We start from the raw sequence: 19,058 nt of genomic DNA on the forward strand, positions 1-19,058 counted from the left end.
CCAATTTTACGAAAATTTCACCTGAAAAAATTGATAAGGGGTTAACCTTATGATTTTATTCAAAATTGCTAATTTTATGAAAATTTCACCCTAAAACATTGGCAAGTGGCTAACCGTGTGATTTTATTCAAAATTGCCAATTTCATAACAAATTCACCCTAAAACATTGACAAGGGGTTAACCTTGTCATTTAAGTCAAAATTGCCAATTTTATGAAAATTTCAGGAAAAACTTTGACAAGGGGTTAACCTTGTGATTTTATTCAAAATTGCCAATTTTACAAAAATTTCACTTGAAAAAATTGACAAGGGGTTAACCTTGTGATTTAAGTGAAAATTGCCAATTTTATGAAAATTTCACCAAAAACATTGACAAGGGGTTAACCTTGTGATTTAAGTCAAAATTGCCAATTTCATAAAGAATTCACCCAAATCATCGACAAGAGGTTAACCTTGTGATTTTATTCAAAATTGCCAATTTTATGAAAATTTCAGGAAAAATATTGACAAGGGGTTAACCTTGTGATTTAAGTCAAAATTGCCAATTTTATGAAAATTTCACCAAAAACATTGACAAGGGGTTAACCTTTTGATTTTATTCAAAATCGCCCATTTCATGAAAATTTCAGGAAAAACATTGACAAGGGGTTAACCCTGTGATTTTATTCAAAATTGCCAATTTTATGAAAATGTCAGGAAAAACATTGACAAGGGGTTAACCTTGTGATTTTATTCAAAATTGACAATTTTACAAAAATTTCACCCTAAAATATTGACAAGGGGTTAACCTTGTGATTTTATTCAAAATTGCCAATTTTATGAAAATTTCACCCTAAAACACTGACAACGGGTAAACCTTGTGATTTTATTCGAAATCGCCAATTTGACGAAAATTTCATCCCAAACATCGACAAGAGGTTAAGCTTATGATTTTATTCAAAATTTCCAATTTTATGAAAATTTCAGGAAAAACATTGAAAAGGGGTTAACCTTGTGATTTTATTCAAAATTGCCAATTTTATGAAAATTTCAGGAAAAACATTGAAAAGGGGTTAACCTTGTGATTTTATTCAAAATTGCCAATTTTATGAAAATCTCACCCTAAAACATTAACAAGGGGTTAACCCTGTGATTTTATTCAAAATTGCCAATTTTTATGAAAGTTTCACCCTAAAATATTGACAATGGGTTAACCTTGTGATTTAAGTCAAAATTGCCAATTTCATAAAAAAATTCACCCAAATCATCGACAAGAGGTTAACCTTGTGATTTTATTCAAAATTGCCAATTTTACGAAAATTTCACCTGAAAAAATTGATAAGGGGTTAACCTTATGATTTTATTCAAAATTGCTAATTTTATGAAAATTTCATCTTAAAACATTGGCAAAGTGGCTAACCTTATGATTTTATTCAAAATCGCCAATTTTATGAAAATTTCACCCTAAAACATTTACAAGGTTAACCTTGTGGTTTTATTCAAAGTGCCAATTTTATGAAAATTTCACCCTAAAACATTGACAAGGGGTTAACCTTTTGATTTCATTCAAAATCGTCAATTTCATGAAAATTTCACCAAAAACATTGACAAAGGGTTAACCTTGTGATTTTATTCAAAATCGCCAATTTTATGAAAATATCACCCTAAAACATTTACAAGGGGTTAACCTTGTGGTTTTATTTAAAGTGCCAATTTCATGAAAATTTCACCCAAAACATCGACAAGGGGTAAACCTTGCAATTTTATCCAAAATTGCTAACTTTTGCAAATTTCACCAAAAAATCAACCACCCTTTCATTTGATGTTAATGAAAATAGCCCACATCTGTGATAATTTCACCCCAAAACATTGATATGGGTCAACCTTGTGATATTATGCAGAACTGCCAATTCTATGAAATGTTCACCCAAAACATTGATTAGGGGTTTACATGGTGATCTTGTTCAAAATTAGCAATTAATGAAAAGTTCAAAAAATTATGAACATTTCATTCAAAAAACATTGATGAGATGATAACCTTGTCATTTACTTGGAAATTGATAAACATTTCATCCCCACAAAACATTGGCAAGGGGCTACACTTATGTTTCTCCAAAAATGTCATCCGCATCTTGCAAGGGGTTTTCCTGGAGATTCTTTAAAAAGTGCACAGATATGAAAATGACATGCCAAACAAATCTCATAAAAATTTCGTTTGGGTAAATATTGTTACCACCAAAAATCCCACTGGTAATCAATTCAATAAATCAACCACAATTAAGCAAATTTCCCATTGAAAAGTCACTTTATTTCATCCGTTACACTGAAATGGTTCAAATTGAGTAGTAGTACGACACATGAGTAACGATCTTACAATGAAAAGAAAACTCTCATCCTTCTTCCCTTGAACCTTTCAAAAATCACCAAAAAAATCCAAATCATGAACACAAAACAATCAAGAGTCTACTGTGCCTGGTCTAATGCTAAGACAACTGATGTGATTTCAAACTTTCATTCATAGCGTAAATTTGCTGTAAATGAAAAGAATAAAGTGGCCTGGACCTACAAGTTGATTCAATGTAGGACATTTATTTCACACTTGGTTGTGGCAAGTGTATTTGTGAAATGCAGGCTGTAAATCAAGGGAAAAATGCAAGACCAGCCAACGGTCTAGGCAGTCCGATACTATAACCCGACACAAAATCATTCCTTACTGGAAATTCTTACTGCCCTAGTACCATAAATCCTGTGATCTCCCATCTTTCTGACATTACATGTACTTTTAAAATGCTGAGATTCTTGAAGAAGCAAATCACAGATCCTGCTTAAAAGCCCAACTCTAACTAGAAAATGGAACAACTCATTAGAACGTGAATTATTATCCCCACTCTGACCTCTTCTCTTGTTTATTATCCCCAATCTGACCTCTTCCCTTGTTTATTATCCCCACACTGACTTTTTAGTTGGTTTCATGTCTGTAAGTTTCACTTTAGTTAGTTTGTTTTTCTGTACAACATATGTATACTGACGTTTTTCCATCACAAGTATGGAAAGTCCAACCCAGAATAACAATCAAGTAATGTTGCAGTGCTGAAGGAAAAAAGAAAGCCACCATCTGGTCTACATAAACGGACCAAGTTTGCTTCAATACATATCTAAAAAGTGTGGTTAACTTAAACAGCTTTTGTGACACATGTAAACTTAAACTTCTGAACTAAATTATTGAATAAACTGCTGAAAAGGAAAGTGTAAAAGAGGTGGAGGGAAGAAGGGATGATATAAGGGTGTTGAATCAATTGGATCCATAGATTAAGATCATGTCAAAAATGTCTAGTTGATGAATTTTGTTTCTGTACATCTGATAAACCAACCAATGGGAATCATTCATTCCAATTTTCTTAAACATTTTGTTAAAAGAATCGTGGCTTCAACACTCTGTGCATAAAATGTGACACGGAAAAAATCTGTAATTGACAAAGCACTCAATCTTTTTATTTTACGAACACCCCAAGTGCAACCTAAGTACAATAAACACAGAATGTCTCCAGGGAAAAGTGAAGAAAAGTGCACTTGTCTTCTGAAAATGGATTTAAAAAGTTCCAAAATGCTTCTTGAGATGAAGCTTTATGAATGACTCTGGAGGATCTTGTGAAAAAATCTCCAACCAACAAGGGTGATTTCTTTGGACAACTTCTTACTTTTTGATCATTCACTTCAGTATAAGAGGAAATTTCACTCAATACACTCAATACATCTTTCATTAATGTGTATTCAACTTGGAACTTGCAAAGGTCCCACATTATTCTTATTCAGACTCCCAAAAAGCTTATCTGTGCGTGCTTAAAATGTTTTCAACACTTGGACACGAACATGCCACTTTGAGATAAGTTACAATGAGAAACTTTATGCAAATAATTCAGTACTACAGGTTACATCCGATCTAAACCTAACCTACTCACAACTAAGGAAAAAAGTGACCTTAATCATATGAACTATATCATGGTAGGTCACGGGGAACTTGAAGCAAAGGACAATGTTTCTCATCCATTCTGGGTTTAAATTGACACCATAAAAAGGCTGTTATGACTTCACAGTTGTTGACTCCTTATCACAGGATAAATAAAGCCCCAAATTTGACCAATTACAATATTAATCTTCCTTATGGTTCTTGAAGAAATCCCACAGGTTCCATCTCCATTTATTCTCAAATCCATTTAGAGAAGTACACAGGAATAGAACTTTTGTGTTTCTTTCCTTCCTTTTTCCCCTGATGAGACATGCTGTGCTATCAAAGAGGCAGTGAGAACCTACCCCCATACTATATCATTTAACATGTACAATTTTCAAAAAGTTTACATGATATAAGTTTGTTACATCTAGAGAGAGAAATAACAAGGAAGGCCTATCGAATGTTGAAACAAGTAGCTTATAGGTAGGTACATGGGCTACCGTTACCACAAGCAGCCCAAACACTTCTGTCACTAAATTCAATCCCCAACATTGCAATATAAAAATATTAAAAAGAAACATTTTTTTCCCTTTTTAGTGCATCATCGCTTTTCTACGAGTTACAACATTCAACAATTTTCGTGTCTTCCAATACAGTTAATGTTTTTCCCAACTTGTCTTAAATCTTAAGATATAATAACAATAATTCAAACTGTACAGCTTTGTCAAAAGAGAGGAAAAACAACAGAGGAAAGCAAAAATACACAGAAGGTATTTCATACAATTAACTAGTCCACACCTAATACAGGAAATGCTCCACTGTCTGCAATACCATTTACCACAAGAAGCCAAAATATCCATTCACTCTGCCAAACCCCTGAAACGGTCTGAAGAAGCAACTCCACTACCAACTAGTTTCTTTTTACTTACTTGTCATTCTAGCCACTACTTTGTGACTAAAAATAAAAAAGAAAAGAACATACATTGCTCCACAACAACTACTTCACTGTAACATTAGCCATGCGTAATTAAAAGAGCTTAACAGTTGCTAGGTAAATTTTTTTTGTTTACAGGGAGAGCTATAAAGTCTTTAACCATATAGAACTCTTTCTTGTTCAATTTGAATTAACACCCACAAGCCTACAGCATCCTTGGGCAGGCGGACAACACTTTTTTTTTTAATTCTTATAAGTTTTTCTTGACCCTTTGTAGACATACATACATACACATCTCAGCTATGCATAGCCATACAATCATACATTACAGAGATTGATCAGTTGATCATAAAGTTTTGGGGATTGAAAAATCCATGATGGTTACACTGTTAACGTACGTACAAGCCATCAAAACACGTTTCCAAGCGAGGCATAGACCAGCCTCCAACACAATATATAAACCAACAAAATATAAACAAAAAAGCAACAAGCCCAAACTATATCATATATCAATAATAAAGGTCACTTAAAAATGTACATAGATCCTATAGTTTTTACCTCATAGTTCACGTTAAAAGTTTTTAATGTACAGAGGATCAGACATGAACTACAAGCTAGTTGTTAATATTGTAATGAACATTATTACCAATGCTTCAAGCTGTATACATGCCATGCAGATCAGGGTAGATTTACAAGCAGGGAGTGCTTAACCATCCCCCAAACGAGGTATTAATTGTGCAATATGACAAACACACCCTTCAAAGGATCAAATAGTTTTTGAATCGGTTAGCGAATGGTTGGCTACAACTACGGAACCCACAAAATAAAAATTGCAAGATGGTAAATTTTGAGTAAATTGCACAATTCAGACAGCGCAAACAAACATTTGCTTCAAAAGTCACAAGGTTTTCTTGTTTTCTTTTTTGTTTTGGCTGGTATACCATACAGTACACTTCCAGGCTGAACGTAACTACCCAATGTGTGGCAAAACTAGTACAGCTATCATCCCAAGCACTACTTCACAGTATATGCACACCCAGATTCCAGACAATGTCTTGACCCCAGACAATAATCAAATGATGCAATACCAACACTGAACCATTATGTCATAGGTACCAGCCTATTGTGGGCAAGGATATTCAAAAGGTATCTCCCAAGATCAAATATATGTAAGCATAAACAGACCATGTTACAACCACAGCTCTTGGCAAAAACTTACGCAGAATTCACCAACAATCCCTTTGAAGCTAAACTGATCTTTAGTCATAAACACAGCCTGAATCTTTCTACAAATAGAAGCCAAAAATGAGCAATATCTGTACTTTACCGTTGACCCACAAGAATGCTATACATCTGTTCACTTTCTACATTGCATCTTGAGCAAACAAACTTCTTCCCCAGTAAATTGGAAAGCTGAAAGCAGCTGCACAAGTGAGACATCTTTGTTTTATCGTACCCAGGCAATTCCAGACAACCACTTCAACAAGTCAGGAATCATAAAATGCAGCTATGACCGGCATAGCCAAAATAATCCGTACAAAGACATCTGCTTCACTGATGAGAAATTAATTCCTTCTTTCACTCCAAGGAGAAATACACACATAATGAAATATGTGCTTTGATACCAGGCTGTATATCACTGATTTCTGTACAGAAGTAGTCTTCCTCTTGGCAAAATCACTACGCCAAGTTTTCAAGCTGTGAATTGAATTATTTGCACAACTAAACACCCTACCCAACCGCAGCTGTGAGTGCCAATTTACCAGACAACTTTGCCAAATCTTCTTTCACTGTGAACCAACTACCGGTAGAAGGCAGACCATGTCCAAACATTATGGATTCATCTAGAATTAACACATGGGTCTATTCAATCCACTAGCCCAGTGGTTGCAGCCCCTTTCCATATCTCGTCACAATCAACATACAAAAGCCTAGTGCATGACACGTATCCTTCGGCTGGTAACCAGCCCAATGCATGGCATGCACCCTTTAGCCAGTAACCAGCCTAATGCATGACATGCACTCTTCGGCTGGTAACCAGCTACATGCTTGACATGCACCCTTTAGCTGGTAACCAGCCTAATGCATGACATGCACTCTTTGGCTGGTAACCAGCTAAATGCTTGACATGCACCCTTTAGCTGGTAACCAGCCTAATGCATGACATGCAACCTTTAGCTGCTAATTCTTACCCTCAGTGAAATCTGCCTGTGCATAGTAGAGATCTATGCTTCCCACTATTTGATTGACCATATTTGACTGTATACATATTGTACATCCATACACATTTAAGGCTGCAGTCAACACCTTTTCCACCATCAAAAACGAAAAAAAAGATCACAGCTTCCAAAGTTCAGAGAGCTAATATCTAAGGCTTAAAGAGAGAGCATAATTCAAAACTGTTAGAACCACTGGTTTACATTATTCTCACACGTAAATACCTATAGATTGTAATCAATATGAAGAGAGGAATTCTGTCTTACACAATGTACAAAAGAGGAGGGGGTTACAGTAGCGTTTTACTACTCATGCACCTGAGACAGTTGTCATGGCGACACTTTCCCTAGTATGCATCCACCTGCACAGAAACACATCTCAATTGCACTTTAGTCCAGTAATAATTTTTTTCCCTGTTTGTTCCTGGTCAGTAGTCTCTTCTCTAGTGTTTGTGATTTCAGACAATTTCACAATAACATCACAATACTACATGTAGCCACACTTCTCCCCACTGTTTGATTTCACAGAAACTTTGGCAATAACTCCTTTAATTTTTTTGCAACTGTTTCCCCAATTACAAGGAGAGATCCAGAAGGGATATATATATATATATCCATTTCATAACGAAAGGACTTGTGCTCAAGACCCAAAATTGGGATATAGGGATCCTGAAATTTGAAGATTTTCAAAATGCTATGGTCAGAAACCTGTTTCTGTAATTTTTGGGATATAAGCCGCCTGGTGTATAAGCCGCAGCATGCAAAATCGGCATATTAAGATTGAAAATTGCCATACAACCCACACCACAGTGCTGACATTCAACCATGAAGAACATCTTGCTGTGTGCTGAAGTGCCAATATAGCATGTATAGTATGTCAATGGTTTTGCTACACATGCAATCCTAATGAAAGTAGAAAGCAAACTCCAAACGTGTGAAAAATCTGCCGCAAGACCTTAGTTTGAGTCATCACATTGGAACCACTTGTGTTGTACATATGCTGCACGAGACGCGGCACCACCGTTATCACGCAAATCCAATTTACAACTAGCCTGATTGCTACCACACACCCATTCGTGGACAATCCAATCACTGACTCTTTCCGATAACCACGTGACCACAGGAAAACCCCCCGAAATTCTGAAGCATGTCACACTGAACACAATAGATGAAAAGATGACAGATCTGCCACACGAAGGTAAACCGTTGAACATGTTGAAGCGAAGCGGTTGATTTTTATTGAACGGCAGAAAGGAATCTTAGGTTACAACAATAAAACAATCTTAGTAAAATGATTATTTGTATGCAAAAAATACACGAGATTGGATAAAAAGCAGGAAAGAATCACTAAAAGAACTTGCCACAGGGCAAGTAAACATGATAAAGTTTAAGATTACGTATATATCAAGTCGGTATGTGTTTCCTGACTCCGTGATTCAGGTAATTCCATTTGTAATGTAATTCGAATCTGGACAACTCGAATTTTTATTATTCGAGGTTTGGATTTTCAGATGTAAACGGCAAACAACGAAAACATAAGTGCGCCACCTGCACGTGTTATGCGTGGCCCGGGCGCGGCTTCACTTACTGACTTTATCCTTCAAAGTTTGCCATATAAGCCACCCGGGGTATAAGCCACAGAGACATTTTTCAGCGTGAGAATCAATGTATGAGCCGCGGCTTATATTCCAAAAATTACAGTATATATCATCATTCCAAACTTTTCATGTTTGATGGGCTTTCTGTGCACTTCCTCCCCCCCCTGAATAGTAAAAGTCCTGTTACCAAGAGGTATATAATTAGGTTTCGTGTCTTACATCAAATGGCAGAGAGACAAACGTTACATTTTCGGTTTTGAAACTCATTTAAAATTTATACATTGTTCCTTTAAAGTACACGGGGGCATACCACACACTTTGCTGTTCCGAATTCTGTACACTGTAGATGAGGACTGCCCTTTCAACCAAGCCCACGTAGCTTTGTGACAACCTATATGTATATTACCATCCTAACCTTTTGAGAGCCTGAACAACATTCCACATCGCTTTCACCTTTGTCTGTGGTTGTTAACTCTCTCTGCAGCACAGAAGGGTTGTGATTTGGTTGGTTTTCTCTTTCTTTCTCTGATCTAGGGGAAGATGAATGGGTATCATGGTCTATGATGCAGGGGAGGGGCCTGTATTGTTGGGGGGTGTGGGCGAATCCTTGCGAGGTGGCATTCTCTCGTTGACCTTGTCTAAGCCCTTGGCTTCAGCGAAGCCGCTGATCTTGTGAAAATCCATTGCTGGAGGAGGGAAGGAACGATACCAAGAGAAAACGAGACAAACTTAGTCACTGTACTTGTGTGAGGGACAATCCCAGTATTGGGGATAACAACCTTTCTGAAAAGAACACAAATTATCCAGGATAGACAAGGAACTGAACAAATAAATTATTCTATAAAAACACCAAGCCCAGGAGGAACCTATTAAAAACCAAGTTGGATGTGCAAGGATCTTTTATTAGTACGCAGAAGTAAAACTGTTTTTCAATATCCAAAAATTGTTTTTAATTCTTATGGATTGTAAAATACAATAGCAATTAAGTTGAAACTCTTGTCTTGAGACCTGAATCAAAGGAGAAATGTACATGCATGTCAACGTTGACTGAGGTAGCTAAGATGAGCCTCAACCTCGTTTTTAAATCCAATCCTTAACCTTTCAACCAAAGTTTGGACTTCTGAGCACACCTTAAACCTTGAAATGACAACAGTGTTGTTTGTTCCATGCCTCTTTAGTCCTTCCCTGAGTGGCTGAGAGGTCAACTCACCATTTTTGAGGGTATCTCTGCCTCCAGACAGGATGCCTGCTGGTAGCATACCCGTGGGTGTCAGTCCCTTCAGTGTTAACACTGTCTCGCTCTCTTCTCTGAAAACAAACAAGTTTCAGTGGATGTTAATAATCACATTTTCTTCATTCAGCATAAAAATTTCAACTTTCCAGATATCTATTACTAAATGTTGTTATTTCAGTCTTCAAATAAACAAACGGAGACATACTGACAACATCCTCTTTTTGCAGATTTGAGGACATCTCAACACATCTTGCCCTGACCTTTTTCATGTTACCAACTAGAGTACATTTCATTTCATCCTACCTGAGAACAGTGAAGACTCGTGCCATTTTGCCAATTGCTCTGATCTTGTTCCTGATGATTTCCTTGCGTGCTGCAGCCGAGGCAGCTGGAAGAGAAAGAGCATGACAAATCTACGACAATGTACTTAACTCAAAATGAAAATAGGTACACTTTTCTCCCCTTTGAGAGCAACGGACATTACCACCTCTTCCTACATAGTAACTTCACTTTGAAGGTGTACATAACCAACTCTGCAACTTGATTTCATGATGTACAAAATAAAATATGGCACCAAAAAAAATTGATATGGCAGATAAAGATCATGTTTTCCAATAAATAAATTCACACATTTGAAAAATTGGTAACAGGGTTGTAAAGCTCTCCAATGCATTGAGTATTTATCTTTTGCACTCATTGGCAACAATTACATGATTATTTTTAACAACTTGTACAAGGTGCTAATTTTTTGCCAATGCAAATAATACTTGAAAGGCAGACTAGTGTGAACTGCATCAACACAAATTGGATTAGCTGACATCATTATTCAAACACGTTCATTCTGCTGTTAAATTGTTCAACCATTCTTTTTCAAGCAAGGTGTCAGGTGATCACTTTCGGGTAGATGGCAATGATTCTTGCAAGCTGCATGAAACCGGTGAAACTCAAAACTGAACTTGATTATAATAGTTTTACACAATTCAAATTGAAATGGCTGACAATAATCATGTGCTGAAAAAACTGGCTTCAAACCAAAGACAACCTTGATGAAAAGAAACCTTTTTCTTCTGCCAAACAAGCTGATGCTTGTAACTATACCTAAGAAGTTTACAATTAACTTGTTTTCAAGGCGATTTTGAGGTAGCTTGCCCACAATAGACGGAAGCAGGGTACAACTGTGGTAAAAGTACATTAGGGCTCAACTGAATCTTGTCTCCTCAAAGTGTTGGTTTTGTTTATTTCTTACAATTTTGGTTTCTGCTTTTCATCAGGTTTGATTTATTCTTGTTTTCTTGGGATTGGTGGAGTCCATTCTGCATTTTGCTACGGGTTCCAACCTGCAAGACCTGGCAACTACCTGGCAACAACCCAAGACCCTTGAAGCGACACTATGATGTGTCACAGTTACAGATCAGCCGCTCATAACCTGCACAACTTCCTGGATGAGATCATAAGAAAGACAGACTTCCTTCCGTTGGGGACTTGTCATCCGCCCCTCATGTCTCACAAGTCTGCTTGAATTGTTGCTATATTGAAAACTAGCTGAAACCAATTGCTACATCTTAAATATTCCCAGATTGTGTGCACTCAAACTGAAGTAACTGCAACATTCTGAAACACGCCAAATTTGCTCCGGTAAAATTTTGCAACACTGAATGCTCTCCTTTTTCGGGGGGGGGGGGAGGACTTTAATCATTTTATCACGACATCTTTACACGCACCATTTCTACATTGAGGTTTCTGACCGATGCAAAGACACTATAAGACCACTGAATGAACTCAGGCCATGGGCAAGTTAAGGTGTTACCTGACAACATCCCACTGGATCAGCGCACAATGAGCTCCCCTTTGCTCACACATATAGCAAGGATTGAGAGCCATCTGAACATGTACAAAGCAAGCAATCATGGTATTGCTACTGGGCAAATAACACCAGTGGCATTCAAGTTTGTATTCTCTCTGTCTGGTGTATTTTTGCCTAGAGCCACAAGTTTTTTCTGTCTGTCATTGCCAAAACAGTTGTCAATCCTCACAGAATAATTACATGATGCCTCAAACGGAGCTAAGAGAAACTTCGAGAAAGAGGTTCTGTTTCTTTTTTAGCGTGTCAGCACAACAGATATCTCAATGCCCACATCAAGAGAATACAAGTATGTTGACTACACCCATTTTCGATGGCTAGGTTTCTTTTCCTGGGCTTATCCATTTTTTTCTCGGTGACACCAAGGCTGCTAAGAAATCCACCATAAATTTAAACCTGGATTTGCAATAACAGACAGGCATGATTAGTGATGTATGCTGGCCTCGGATGTCGATTCCTTGTATTTTGTAGAAAAGAGACACTGACAAGTGTAGGAAGTAATTACTGAAGCTGAAATGAATACCTTTGAAAATGTAGCAATGGTAATATCCTGAAGATATACAATGACACTATGCAGTGTGGCAAAGTTATATCATATTGGGACCAGCCTAATTCCCTGGCCCCCATGCATTACACTGTGGTACCTGGGACAGGCCTCAACCACAAGTTACAATGTACTAGACACTGGCAAGAAATTGGGACCAGGTCAAAACATTGGTACCCAAGCACACCAAATGCAAGTGTAAATCTGCCAATAAAGTCTCACAGTAGCTTCAGGTGCCAGAAAATGTAGAAAGGTAGTAGATATGTCACATCACCAATGACTTGATCCGCTGAAAAGTACATGAATCTTCATTCATAATCCGCATGGACCAAAATTACAACATGTCTGGTACAAGTAATGGTGATCCACTTGGATTACTTCAACACACTGGGTACTTTAAAGGGTATTTCAATACACACGCACACGAGGGCGCTCTTTAGAAAACATGCACACACCAGAGTTTTTGAATGGAAGGGCTGGCTTAAAAGTTTTCAAATGTGTAAAAACTGATGTCAAATGTCATTCACGGGAATAAGGACCTGATGTTTTAAAAATAACAATTTTTTCTCAGCTAAAAATAAAGTCAAGCAAAATGTCCAGTTGAAAAGAACTATGAAGATATCATTAAAATGAAGCACATAAAACTATTAGTATTAACAATATTAATACCAGGTGTTAATTCTCTGCATTAAACGAACAAATTCATTCTCAACATGAACAAAACAGGGTTAAAAATGTTGCTTCCAACTGCATGGTAACAAACTTCATGTTACAGTGGGTCAGCTGAAGATACAACTTCATGAAGGGCCAAAAAGCGTGCTTAATCATGGCCAGAAAGCATAACTGAAGAGGTTAACAAATGGAGAAGGAAACCAACCATACACGACTTTTGGGGGGTTTGTCTTGTTGAAAGTTGAAGTAGCACATAAGAAAGGAATAGATACAAAGCTTGATTCAGGATTGAACAGGGACAAAGATAAGACAGCGTGTGACTGGACGGTAACTACCTTCAGAAGGAAAAGGGATAAAAAAACTTTGAGACAGATATTTCCCTTGAAAGAAATCAACCAGAGGAACCATTGAAAATAAAATGCAACTTTCACTAGGTTGATTTGTGTTCTATCGGAGATTTGAGAGCATTTGAAATGAAATGTCCATATTGAGAACGAACTATTGTTTCAATACAACCAATGCGAGATTTTAATCTAAAAACCTAACGTCCAAAAAATTTCTTTACTTCAGGGTTTTCCCACGACTGTTACATGTTAATAGTGATTCCATGCTTGACTTAATATTTGAAGCGATATGTTGGTTTCCCAACCACTTTGTCAAACCTTCTTGAGGAAGCTGGTGAAGGGGTGGGTGGAGAGAGCAACAGGTTTGGGGGAGGAGTGGTTCAAGCATTCTGCAAGTAGCAACAACTTACCATTGACTTTGACGGATGCATTGCGTTTGTGGATAGCTGTTTGCATGATAAAAGGGTGCGCACGTCCACAGAAAATGAATAAATTGTGTGTACAGGAGAAAAAAATGTGTCGTCTACATACACGCAGAACATTCAAATTTACATCACAAAAGGATTTCACAAAAAAGCCTCTGATTGCAAGTGCTATGTAAGGGATACAGGCACTTGTTTAAAATGGATTCTTCCAGACCTGTAGTAATTTCAACTACAGAATTGCAAAAACCGACAAATTGTCTTTGACACGTGGGGTAATTACCAGCTAAACTTTCACAAATGAAATATGCCTGTGGCTAGTGCTCTGCTCATTTCTGAATAATGAACCTGGTTTCTAGACATATGGGCCGACCACGCTGGCATTTTAAAGTGCACTGACGTTGCGTTACATCTTACAACGTACAGCTTCATTGACATTCAACCACCACCAGCCAGTTTGATTCTGCACTTGTGATAAGACCATGACATATCTGGGCTCAAGCTTTGTTTAAAAAAGGCAAGCACTCAACACAAGAACGACACTGGGGCTGGAGCTTCAGGGACACAGTAGGGGTGGAATGGGTAATACTGTCCAACAACTTCCAATAACTGGATTACATAACTACCAAAAGCATCAGGGCTTTCAGTCTGAATTCAACAAGTGCTCATTTTAAACAATATGGTTTTTACCCCTTAAATCTGGCAGACATCTTGGTCATGCACCCTGGAAGTACATGTACATCTACAAGTACAACCAACCATTTAATGGTTTATAGGCACCATACTGTAAGATTTTTAGCTTCCATGGGCAACCAAATTCGGGCTGCCCAATTCAAAAACAATGCAAACATTTCATACAAGCAACAGTCTCTACATGACTGGCTTTTTCCTGTGAACAAGGTTAAAAAAGTTTTGTCATCATGGCTGCCATCTGAAGTAAAAACTTCTCAGAATGAAGCTTTAAAATATATTTTAATTTAATACATTATCAGCTGGGCCAACAATTTCTCTTTGAATTACAACCCTGTAAGCATAATCTCTCAGCCAGCAGCTGTCAATGCTGAGTGCATACTTCAAGCATCAAGTTCTCCAAAGATTACTCTGTTACTCCTCAAAAGAGTTTGGCAAGAATGATACGAGATGAGTGTCTTTGAGTTCCACATCTGCTGTCTAAGGGTATTACGTATGGATTACATGTATAAAGGGTGCCTTGAGAGTGAATGAAGGGCATTTCCATACCATGTATATGATTGGTGTTTAAGTTGGTGGGACTAAACACATTACATGTATATAATGGTCACCATGGGGAACCTCAAAAGCTAATGTGAATAATACTGTACATGTACATGGGTTCTTAGCACTGGTCAAAGGGCAAACCAAGGAATGGGCCCTATAATGATTGCAATATTCAACACTTTCTCGGTGGTTATGATGCTAAGAGTTAACATAATAGGCATAATAGGAGTGGGTGAATGGTTGGGTTCCTACCCATCACTACATTCTACAGGTACAATTTTTGAAGACATTTGACCATAAAAAAACATACAGTGCACTTGGAATTTGAGATATAAAATAACTCATTTTTTAATGGATACTTATGAGGGGGAAAAACTTAATAAGTGATGTGAAGTGATGTTTAAAAATTCTAAAAATGAAGGAGGAAATGGTTTGCATCAGGTATTTTTTTCTAGACTATGCAGGAATGGTGCTTTGTTCTGGAAGTGGGAAACTACTAGGGATTGTTGAGTATGGGTTGCTGTGTTTTTATGGAGAGACTAAGGTGGTCACAAAACACTAGCAATGGACTTACCCTGGTCAGCATTCTCCTCGCGACCTAAAGTAGGGGAATTGTGGGTCGAACAGACCAAGTAGGTACATGGTAAGTACGAATGAAATACAAAGGACTCTTGGGCAGAGTCTGAAGTTGGTTTGGGGAAATTTTGGTACGCTGGGGGGTTACATGTATACAAAACTTATCCAGAAATTTCTGTCTGGGCAGAATTTAGGGACAGACAATTTACAGCATTTGACATTTGACTGCATCAAAACAATGTTCAAACTTGATGCTGTGCAGGGAATTGTGCAGGATCAAATTTGTGAGGATTGGACAAGGGTGATACACATGGTAAGCTACATGTAGCTGTCATTGACATCAATAACCATTTCTGCACACTAGGCAGGGTACATGTATGGGAAGGAGTGGGGAAGGTGTCGATTCTGGTTCTGACACTACCCAATACAAATAGCTACCTTCTTTGCGGAACAACCATGCTTTGTGGTAGGTTCACGTAAAGGTGGGTGGGGTCCAGGGTAAGGATTGGAAGGCCACAATTCACATTTTCACTCCACTTTTTGGCAACATCGATGATTTTGGTTTTGCTGTTATGTGTGCGAAAAATCTTGCCACAAAAAGAAAACATGAATTTTTTTTAATTCTGAAGTAATTATGGACCGCACTAAGGCACCTCTTCTTAAGAATCATAAGATGACTTCAATCTTAACCCTCTTTGAAACAACAGAACATAAAATCTTTGGTCTGTTTTACACGCCCAGCCTTAACAATACATTTCAATGACCTTGGCACTGCATGAGACAATATGCCACAGTCGAGCCAACCTAACGTAACATTCACGTTTACTTCCCACTAAATTTGTATATCAATGTGCATGTATTATGGATGGAAGTTTTGAACATTCAGAAAAATGATATTGAATGAACAAAGACTCATGGACCAGATCACATGTGCTTAACCCTATTGTGTGAAAACATACTTTTGAGTTTTACCATGTTACATAGACTGAGCAGGATTTCTGAAATCATGTAGATTGTTGTGAGTGCTTCAGGGATGAGATTGGATGAGAATAAAAGATCCATAAATCAAACATTGAAGGTTATGAGGAGGCCACATCAATGTAGGGTCTATGACATACATTTCTGTTTGCCTACTACAAGGCACTCCTTCACATTATCATTTGTACATGTGTGCGCTCAAACCACACTGTACCGAACTACACGTGCTATATAATCCCACCAAATTGCAGCAACCTCGTTTCCCCACGATCCGCGGGCCTCGTGCTACACAAAACTAGGGCAAGAAACTGGGGGTGAGTTTGTTTTGTTGCTGTGAAGACATTAGCGGGTCGGGGGCTGGTTTCTGATCCGTGCTGTGAGCTCGCCACCTGCACTGTGGCCAGTGGGAGCAGGTTGTATGGGCTGTCCATGCATGATTTGAAAAGAAATTTCCATTGGCAAAAGTTGCACATCAGTTTCATGTTTGTCTCGCTTTTTGCGCAAGATGTATCGCATTTTGCGATATGAATCCAGCTATTTCCATCACTGATGTTAACCTCAGGATATTCCAGAAAAAACATCCTGACAAATCTTACCCAAGGTACTTTGTTTAGTGGCAGTTTGGGGATTTTACTTCAGTGCTTTTTCTGTGATGTCTTCCCTCATGGTTTGTTCAGGAAGAACTGGACTACTCCCCATTGCTATCTAATCATCTTATCCTACTTGTGCTAAAAAACACTGTTTCCCACCAAATCCTGAAAAAATGCTTGGACACAAAGCAACAACCTGGAAATATAGAGAAAGGTCCAAACATTCTCCAGGGTACAATTTCATTACAAAGGACACTTGTTACCATGGAGACTTTCCATGGTAACTCCCACAATTTTATATTTTAGCACACTTGCATGTACATACTAAACCTGAACCAATATAAAAATCTTGAATGCAGCCCCAAATGGAATGCTCTTGCTACAATTAATGAGTAATTAGTAATGAATGACCTTTTCTTTGCCAAATAACGGCCCCATTACTTGTGGAAGTATGAAGAGTTAATATAAGGCACACAAGAGAATTGGGTAGAACTGTCTCTCTGAGCCTTTGAAAGGGAAAGGATTACTTGGAAAAGCTCCAGTTATGACTATGATAGGGAACAACTTAATAGGCAGAGTTACAGAACAGGAGGCATTAAATTAATTCAATACTTAGGACGTCTTAGGAGTACTAAAATATATTTTAAAAAATCCATTCTGAGCAAGACAAAGATCCTCTACGACTTAAAGACAAGCAAAACAGGGTCAACAACCACACAGGTAACTTTGAAGGCAAGAAGGGTTTCAGTTTAAGTCAGCATCAAAAAAGGTTAAACTGCCAGATAGAACTTTAAAGCTGAGGTTTCATTTTGGGAATGAGTTATAAGCCTGGCGAGCAGGCAGTTGGTATTCTGATACGTGTACATGCTTACTAACCCTAGTGAATGCCTGTAGTTAAAAAAAACTGAAATCTGACTTCAATTTCTACAACTACTCAACTTTATTGAGAACCTCTTTGGAATCAAGAAGCTTATTAATACTCGTCATTCCTGCAAAATTCTCAGAGTCATACCATCTGATTTTTCTTATTCTTAAAAAAGTAAACCTTATGGGATGATTTAATAAGCCAAGTCACCATACAGAGACAATACAGAACTCCTACACTTGTAGACAAATCAACATTAGGCAATAATCAGCTAGGGAGTTGCATATAATTATGCAGTACTCAACCTGACACACGACCACACCCCTTAGTAAACATTACCCTCTTGATCAGTGTGTGCAAATGAACAGGAAACTTTTATAAGAAAACATCAAACCATGTCCATTAAAAAAGTGTGGACTGCAGATGACCAAAGGCAAGGAGGATAGCAAGGGTAGGGAAATGCTGCTAGACAGGTGACAAACTAACAGACAGGGAGGAGACTAACAGTCGACACAAGTCACCTCAACAGTAAACCTAAAAATATGTCAGGACTTCAAGTCATTCCAATCCTGTAAAATTGTGCGAGTTTCTCTCAGTAATGATTTGCAAGAACCCTCAAAAGCTCAAGTGACCTATAAATCAGTTTCACCTACAAGGAGGCAAGAAAATAATCCAGATGGGTTCTCAAGTGTGTTGAACATGGACACAACAGAAATTGGAAATTACAAATAAATGCAGGTAGGACCAACTGCAACATTAGCCAAACTTAAAGAAAAGAAGAGGAAGTGTCTACAAGAGAAGGAATACATCACTTGTAAAATGTACTTTGGCAAATTCTGAACAATGTCTGCACACTGTAAGGCATGCAAGGTACCACAGACTCGTTACCTTGGTCAAGGTGTTGGATGACAACTGCTCATTTTTCTATTTATCTGCTTGTACCTGGAATGGTACTGCGTGTATACAAAATCAATACTGCGACACTTGGTGCACCAATCTACTGACATGCATGGGTTACTGGAAGGAGCATGGAGGTTGGTTACCATACGCAAAGTGTGCAA

At 37.8% G+C, this 19,058-nt stretch overlaps 1 protein-coding gene across 5 annotated transcripts in view; it reads right to left on the reverse strand.

Annotated features, from left to right (window-relative positions):
- Positions 1–2,264: 2,264 nt before the first annotated feature.
- Positions 2,265–19,058, reverse strand: part of LOC110980404 (protein phosphatase 3 catalytic subunit alpha-like) — a 75,775-nt gene continuing 58,981 nt past the window's right edge. The window contains exons 11-15 of one of the 5 annotated variants that reach the window (XR_015423339.1): positions 13,741–13,776; positions 10,213–10,297; positions 9,886–9,983; positions 7,034–9,361; positions 2,265–6,996 (exon numbers count right to left, since the gene is read on the reverse strand). Coding sequence is in view for 4 of the 5 variants with exons in the window: in XM_022237041.2 (XP_022092733.1) it covers positions 9,234–9,361; positions 9,886–9,983; positions 10,213–10,297; positions 13,741–13,776; positions 15,563–15,586 (371 nt within the window). In the remaining variant the exon portion in view is untranslated. Of the gene's footprint in view, positions 9,362–9,885; positions 9,984–10,212; positions 10,298–13,740; positions 13,777–15,562; positions 15,587–19,058 lie in introns of all 5 variants that reach the window. The other 4 variants (XM_022237041.2, XM_022237042.2, XM_022237043.2 and 1 more) reach the window with 4 other exon arrangements.

Source organism: Acanthaster planci, linkage group LG19 (genome assembly GCF_054643075.1).
Source record: "Acanthaster planci isolate LZ-2023a linkage group LG19, COTS_SCS, whole genome shotgun sequence".
Taxonomy (NCBI): Eukaryota; Metazoa; Echinodermata; class Asteroidea; order Valvatida; family Acanthasteridae; genus Acanthaster; species Acanthaster planci.